The following is a 7767-nucleotide window of genomic DNA, read 5'->3' as shown; positions in this document are numbered from 1 at the left end:
AGCCTGGAACTCACTTTAGGAGCTGTATTACAGATTAACATGGGAAATATACTGGTGACCTTGCGAGCTTTCTGTGGAGCAGAAACTGCTTCCTTCTGTAATTAGCACAACAAACAGACCAGGGACATATACTTAAGTAGCAACAAATTTTAGTCAGGCAGCATGTGTGTCTAATGAGTCCATAGCAAATCTCTTCCCTAGGAGTTTGGATGTTCTGTTATGATTTGTACACCGGATCGCGTAATGATTATACACTGCCTTGAGAAACAATCCACACCTCTTGAAAAGTTTCACATTTGGTGATGGTGGAACCACAAACTCTAATGTATTTTATCGGGATTTAATGTGGCAGACCAACACAAAGTAGCACATAGCTATGAATCAGAAGGGAAATGACACCGTTTAAAAATTTAAATAAAAGTTATGTGCTGATAAACCTAGATAACGCGGAAGGAAATGACACGAAAACCTCCGAAGGCGACACTGAGCTCAACTTCCTTCTTCATAAAATGCAAACAAAAACGGAGGAGCGTCAGATATCAGCAGCTGTAGGATTTCTACTTTGTTTTTGACAAATTTCCATGAGGTATTTCTCCTGCTAGCACAAGACACGCACGTTTTGTCTGTTCGTATTTACCCAGAATGCTAAGCGCAATAGTCTGCTTCCCGCTTTGGAGCAGTTCGCTTGGCATTCGCACTGCATTCGAACTGCACCAGAGTTCACTTCAACCAAACTGAGACTTAGGTTTTCAGGCGGACCGGTGTCCACTCCTTCCCACTTTTAGTTTGATCAAAGCAAACTAAAAAAAAAAAACCTGGTGTGAATTCACCCTTAGTTGTACACAGTCTTTCTCTAGCAATTGCTAAAGAAAGATATAAAAACAGCATTCTCAACAAAAAAAAAAAAAATTCTAAAAACCATGTTGGGGACAAAAAACAACAAAAAAAAATCTGTTCAGATTAAACATTTTGGTCCACATGCAGAAACGCTACGTCAGCTGGAAGACATAACACTGCAGATCACCCTGGACTATGGTACCATTTAATAGCCAGTGCTAGCGAATAAATAAAGAGGATGTACCTTGTTAAAACCAGAAACCTCCATGTTATAATGAGACATAAAAATACATTCCTCTAAAATGTATGGCCCAGACATAAATCCAATTCTGAATTGTGTGCATGACTTTAAAAAAAAATGCTGTTCAGGTCCTCTTTTACTCTGAGTTTGAGCTGTAATTGCAAAGAGAAGTGGGGGAAAAAGTTTGGTCTCTTACAGTTCAAAGCATTTAGAGACAAAACTCAAATGACTTGCAGCTTTCACTGCAAAGTACTGACTCTGAAAAGAAAGAAGGAGAGGGAAAGAGAGAAATACAAAAAAGAGAGGAAGAAGGAAATAAAGACATGTATGATTTGTCATTCACTTTTTTTTGCTATGGTCTCTCACATAAAAGTCAAATAAATACACTGAAGTCCAACATATTGAGGAGGTAAAAATTGGAAAAAAAAAAAAAAAGTGAAAAACTCAGAAAAGGTACAACTGCTTTAGCGAGGCACCGTGTCTGTTTGGCATGAAAGAGCGCTTCACTCGCAAGATGCCTTCAGCACAAAAGCATTTGTGGCTTTTTTTAGAGGTCCAGTCAAAACCGCATTCATATTTATGAGACGGTGACATAAATGGAGAACACGGGAGAAAATAATAAAATGGCACAAAAAAAAAAAAAAATTGTGACTCATGAGCATTTAGGAACATAAACTATGCTCAGACGTGTTGGATCAGGTGTGGGGAAATCAGAATGGAAGGACCGAAAGGAGAGAAGGAGAGGAGAAAAAGAAAGATTTGTGACCATGCCAGCTGAGAGTGATCAAACACTTTCTCTTTTCCAGAGCTATGTGCCGCAGAGCTCCGTTGATGAATAGGGAAAAATGGGAACTGGCAAGACGGGTAGTGGACTGAGCCAAGAGACGTCCCTGTCCCCCCCACCCCACCCTCTCCTCTCTCTACTTTTTTTAATTGGCCACAAGGGAGCGTTCTACCTGCATAACAATGAGAAGGTCGAAGACCAAGATGAAGGAGGCTAGGAAGGCTCTGGAGACCTCGTCGCTGGGCAGGAAGCCGCGGTTGAGGTTGTCCCAGCTGATCCAGTCGGTGCTGATGACCAGAACCACCACCGAGGTCAAGGAGATGAGCACTGTCCTGCAGGGAAGTGAAGAAAAGTTAGTGTGAAGGGAGGAAGGGTAAGGAAAAAAAAAAGTGTGGCAAAGAGAGACAGAAGGGGGAAGGAAATCTGTGAATGGAACGAAGAGAGTCTTGGGGTGCATTCATACCAGCCTTGTTTCATCTGCTTTAATTGGACTCTAGTTTGTTTTCCTGGAAAGCCTGTTTCATTTGGAGAGGTGTCAATACGGGATGGAGCTCAGCTGCAAAGCAAACTCTTGTCCACCTATAAACCTCTCGGCTCGAATGAAGTGAATTCTGGTGAGATCACTCCAAAAGCAGGAAGCGGACTGTGGCGCAGGGCATTCTGGGTAAATACAACCAAAACAAACATGTCTAATGACTGAAGCATAGCGTCAGATATATGCTACAACCACTAATATCTGACACTGCTCCATCTTTGTTTACATTTTGTGAAGGGCTTATTTCTTTTTCTGAGGTTTTCGTGTCGTCCTCTAATGCGGTTCTTGTTGCAGCGCCACCACAGGTGAAGGGGGTGAACGGGTTTGTTCAATTCGTTTGTTTCTTTGACACAGTGCAGTGAGGAAGCGAACCGCACCAATTGAAAACGGAACAATTTTGGTCCCAAATCAAACCGAGCCTACTGCACCATCAGGTGTGAAAACACCCTTAGAAAAAGGTGTGAATAAACAGAAAAGTCTGCATATGCCAAAATAATGTAAATCCGAACTCAACCGCACACCAATTTCCATGCATTTACATGCTTAACACAAAACCGCTCGTAGCGATTGCTGTGTTTTCTTGCATAAGTCAGCTCCATAGTCGCTGTTTCGCTGGAAAAACATCTTCATTCATGTGAAGAGAGACAAGCTCTCCTTGTATTATTCTCCACTGGATATTTTCCCTCAATGTCACCCGACCATTATTGTGCTGCTGTGTGCATTTTCACACCGCACGACGGCTGGTTGCCCTGCAGACACAGGCTGCCAGCTCGTATCCCATTTCAGCAGAGTGGGGCCGGGGGGAGATAAGTTTTAGGAGGAGGTTTTAATATTCCACAGTGGGACTCTTGCTCTCGGAGTGGCCAACCTTTTGGCAGCCGTCGCCGACTATCCGCCGCAGCGTATCGACGAGCTCCGTCCCGCAGAGCATTTATCAATCACATTTCAAGCTCTGAATCCCAAACGACGGCCTCGTCAAATCCAGCCATCGATTGCGACAGCGCGAGCCGGGGCCGCCTGTCAATAAAGACGAGGAAAGCCGCAGAAGAATTTGTCTGCTCGGATTTCAAATCGCGAGCGAGTCGATTCGACGGAGGGAAATATTGGCGGTGGCGGCCAAACTCCCTTTGATGCGTCTGCATACTTGGCGCCGAGCGTGCGTGTCAACGTTATTTGGTTTCCCCACTTGTCCTTCAATCACTCTGTGACCCGAGAATGAACCGACGGTGAGCACGTTCAGATGTCATATCTGACTGACGGCGATCACGGAGAGTGAATTAGCGCCTCTGTGGACTGTGCAGCCCGGCGGTTGCATACTTATAAGCACAAATAGGACCCACTAATCCATCCCATAATGGGCGTATAGGACACGGTTTGCTGCATTTGTTTACAGTTTATTTCAGGGTCACAGCTTGTGGTAGGGCTAAGTAAAAGACAGGTTTGTGGCACACCCAGCAACCTTGCAGTGTCCATTGATTTTCACCCTGTTCTTCTAATTAAAGGTGCTGACACTGAATGAGGGCAGATTAACACGGATATTCGCTGCACGCAACCCTGCGATGGGCTGCTGAGACCGTAAGACATGCGTGCGTGCACGCACGCACACACACACACACACACACACACACACACCTTTGCGAAGCATCAGGCGACATGCAAACACATTTAGTTTCACCAAAGATAAAGAAAAGCGTGCCATAGCATACCAGAAGAGGACGATTCGATTGTTGCCTCGTTTCCAGAACCTTCTTGCAGCTTTGCCCCAATCTGGGTAGTGTTGATCCTGAAGCATCATATCTGTCACCTGAAGTGAATGAACAAAAATTCAAAATAGCAATATGATAAGAAGGGTGATAAATCATTTATCACCCTTAGCAACTTTGTAAGACATTTTTACAGACCAATATTATCCAGGCCTGCTTTTTTAAATTTATTTATAAAACCACAACTTACTTTTCTATGAGGAACGATTTTAGTAATTTCCACCAGAGGATTAGACTGAAAAAGGGCAAGCAACTTCAGCCATTTTTTGTTTGTTTTTTTAAGTACCTGGAGCCATTGTTTGCTTTTTGGATGATATATTTAACCGCATTATTCAGTGAAAGCAGGTCTTAAAATGTTTTTCTTAACCTCACCAGTTTCTTAACATGACAGCACGAAGGCACAACAAAAGTCCCAACTCAACAAAATCCATTTAACAACAAAAGTTGCAACACAACTAAAAAAATGCACAAAGCAAAAACAAAAAACTGCAGCAAAAGTCAACTAAAAAAAAAACCATTTAGCAAAAGCTGCAACACAACTAAAAAAAATGCAAAGCAACAACAGAAGACAACAAAAGTCACAACACAGCAACAAAATCAAAAAAGCAGCAAAACATCTGTGTAGTAAACACTGTTGGCCCAGGTTTCAGGTCAAGCAGCTCTATTGCATAGTGGCTCCCCCATGTTGTCTGTACATGAAATTACTTTGCTCAAACCAACTCCATTTTGGACTCTTAAAGCTATAGCGTTTAAACGTTTTGCCAAAACTATGAAGTTTAAAACATTCTTAAATAGAATGGCAAGAATCGTTTTATTGTGAAATTGTAAACTGTTGCCTGCTTATCAATCAATTAAACAAACAAACAGTGATTTAATGAGTGAGAGAAGTAATTTTTGTTTTAAAGTAAAAGTTTAAAAAAAAGTGTGCTATGTCCTAATCCTCTAGGGTTGATTGTTTTCTACGTTCTGGGACTAAAAAATATACTTTTTAGTTAACTTTTTTATTTATTTATTTAATTTAGGATATGAAAAATTATGATTAAAAGTCACAAATAACTTTGAACAACCTCCCAATGACAGATATTGTTTCCCGGAGTTACTACATGGACGACGGCTGACGGCATCAGTTTACGAGCAGATGGTCGAAAATCCTTTAAATCATAAAATATTTTTATTGGATGGAGCGTTGTCTCAGGATGCTTTTAATACACAAATCAACATTATTCTTTCTGCAGAGCTGCAGCAGTCGAGGTCAACTCAATAAAGCGCCTCACAGCAGATTGTAAAGCTCGTGTTGGAGGAAAGGATTTCAACCAGGGAAACGGGAGGTGATTCTCGCTCTTCTTTGACTCTAGGAGTGAGCGTACTCTGTGGTAGAAACAAAGAGGTCTTGTTCAGAGTGCTTTATTGAGTTAAAAATAATTTAAAAAAAAATAAAAAAAAACACTTGGTGAATAATTTCAGGCATCAGCACTTTTGTCGTTGCATAAAATTTTCATCCGTCGCACAAAGCTGTGCATCCGTGAATCACCTTCCTCTTCCGTTTCGCCCTTCATCCCCTTTCACCTGTTTCCTCCCTCCTACTCCGACACTCTCTCTCCCTCTGAAGTATGTACCTTGGAATGCTAATGCGACGGGTGAGGGAGGTTGGCAGGTTGTCTCGGCTGCGAGCCCCACTCCTCCCAGCAGAGGAGGCCCACTCCCGCTGGAGCTCCTCTCCTCTTTCATGTTGAATAATGAACAGAGGTGTGTTCCTCCTGCAATGTGCCCCCGTCCCTCCATTGTTTTCCCTGATGCTGCCCCCCTCCTCAGATCTTTGAGATCCTCCAGGGAGTCACAGCCTGGACTAAATTACTGCGGATGCTGTTCGGATGTAGCGGGTACATCCGTCAGAGTTTCTGTTTATAGGCAGTAATCATTCCAAGCCCCACCCGCCAAGTCTGACCATTAATAAAAATATCCGAATACAATCTTGGAATGGTAATTACGAAGAGAACAGCAAATTTACTGAAATTATTTTTGTTTGGGAGGAGTCATAAACTTAAAGGCCAAAGTTTGATTTACTGAAATTAGGGTTTGTGGTGTTGCTAACTGTAGTGAGCACCTTACCTGTGGCAGGACATTTCATCAAAGTGAACTCAGAGAAAGTCTGATTCTGGAACTATGTTGTGTTTTAATTTATATTGAAAAGCAAGAGGCTCCAAATCATAAAAAAAAAAAAAAAATCAAAAACGACACCCGATGATGATGCTGATGTTAAAATTTAAATTGGAAAGATGACGTATCTGAACAAAACCTGGGCTTGGATTCAATTTGACTCCTTCACAGCTGTTTATGTGCACTACTAACAGTTCATATTTCAATTAAATAGTACTCAAATGGGGGCAGGACCACAGAATCACAAATACAAGGTTTTCACATTGTTGCATCCCTCTTTACGGTACCGTCACTGACAAATGACAAAAAAAATGATTTAAAAAATTACTTTTGAAGATGGAATGACTTCGTAAAGGCACGAGAAAATGACGGGTGCTTAATGATGCTGGGCTGGTGTACCTCAATAAGAAAGAGTGCCAGTGAAACCAGGCAAAAAGTTAATCTGGAGCCATGGAGGAGCTGGTGGAAATGTTGATCAGGACACTCCAGATCACAAAAACTGTTCAGGTTATCCCCACTAACCAATTCAATCCTATAAGATTGTTTAGGTTTTGAGTCCCGTAAACCCTAATAACTCCATTCTTACCATCCAGGCCGTCACGAAATCTCCCATCCACGTCCCCACGGCAGCAATCTTCATAAAGCTCTCGGTCCTGATGCCCATATATTCTGTCACCATGTGAGGCCTGAGAGCACAGAAGACGACGAGACTCAGACAGGACATAATGAATGCCGTGTATTTTTTTGGAGCGTAGAAGAAGAGAACACGATGAAGAAGAAGGTAAAAACACTGTCACAGAAAATGAGAACAAGAAAAATTGTTCTCTGCCTCCAAGTATCATGATGCCGATCGTGATGGTCAATCAATATAAACCTAATCCCGAAGAAAACAATGAGTGCTGGCTCTGCCTCGCACAAAGCCCCCAGGATTGTAAGCAATTTACCTCAATGCGGAGGAATTTATGCTACATTTCTACTCTCGTTTGCTTCTGCGGCCTTTGGCAAATTATTCATCTGTTTGCCGTATTTGTCTCGTGTCTGGTTTATTTTAGATCAACGCCAGGTTAGCGTCCACCGCCGCCGCAGCGGGGCCTGGCGGCGCCATTAGAGAGAACAACCTCCCTTGGCGTGGCGTCCGATTGGGAAACGACACGCTTTCTTCGGAGTTCCCAGCGACTCCTTCAGGTCTGTGCGGCGGGAGAAGACGAGCCGCTTTTTGTTCGGTCTCGCAAAACCCACCCACCCGACGCACACATCCCATGCTACATCACTCCATTTTCTCCAGCTAATAGCTCAGGAGGGAGGGAAAGTGGGTCAGTCACCTTTTCTGTGTGGAACTTGCCAGGGAGAGGAGAAGAGGAGGAGGGATGCGCGGAGGGGGTTTGGGGGTGGCGGACGAGCCCTGTTTGATCTTCTGGCAGCTAGTGTCTTAGAAGCTGAAGGAGAACAG

At 43.0% G+C, this 7767-nt stretch overlaps 1 protein-coding gene across 2 annotated transcripts in view; it reads right to left on the bottom strand.

The window, feature by feature from the left end:
* The window catches only part of tmem117 (transmembrane protein 117), a 55755-nt gene that overhangs the window by 7504 nt on the left and 40484 nt on the right, over nt 1-7767 (bottom strand). For both annotated transcript variants that reach the window (XM_007546697.2, XM_016668769.1), the window contains exons 4-6: nt 6904-7003; nt 4104-4201; nt 2035-2194 (exon numbers count right to left, since the gene is read on the bottom strand). In XM_007546697.2, coding sequence (XP_007546759.1) covers nt 2035-2194; nt 4104-4201; nt 6904-7003 — 358 coding nt within the window. The remainder of the gene's footprint in view (nt 1-2034; nt 2195-4103; nt 4202-6903; nt 7004-7767) is intronic.

This window comes from Poecilia formosa, unplaced genomic scaffold (genome assembly GCF_000485575.1).
Source record: "Poecilia formosa unplaced genomic scaffold, Poecilia_formosa-5.1.2 Scaffold17, whole genome shotgun sequence".
Classification (NCBI taxonomy): domain Eukaryota; kingdom Metazoa; phylum Chordata; class Actinopteri; order Cyprinodontiformes; family Poeciliidae; genus Poecilia; species Poecilia formosa.
Note: the sequence above shows the minus strand (reverse complement) of the source record. Positions and strands in the feature narration are given on the sequence as shown.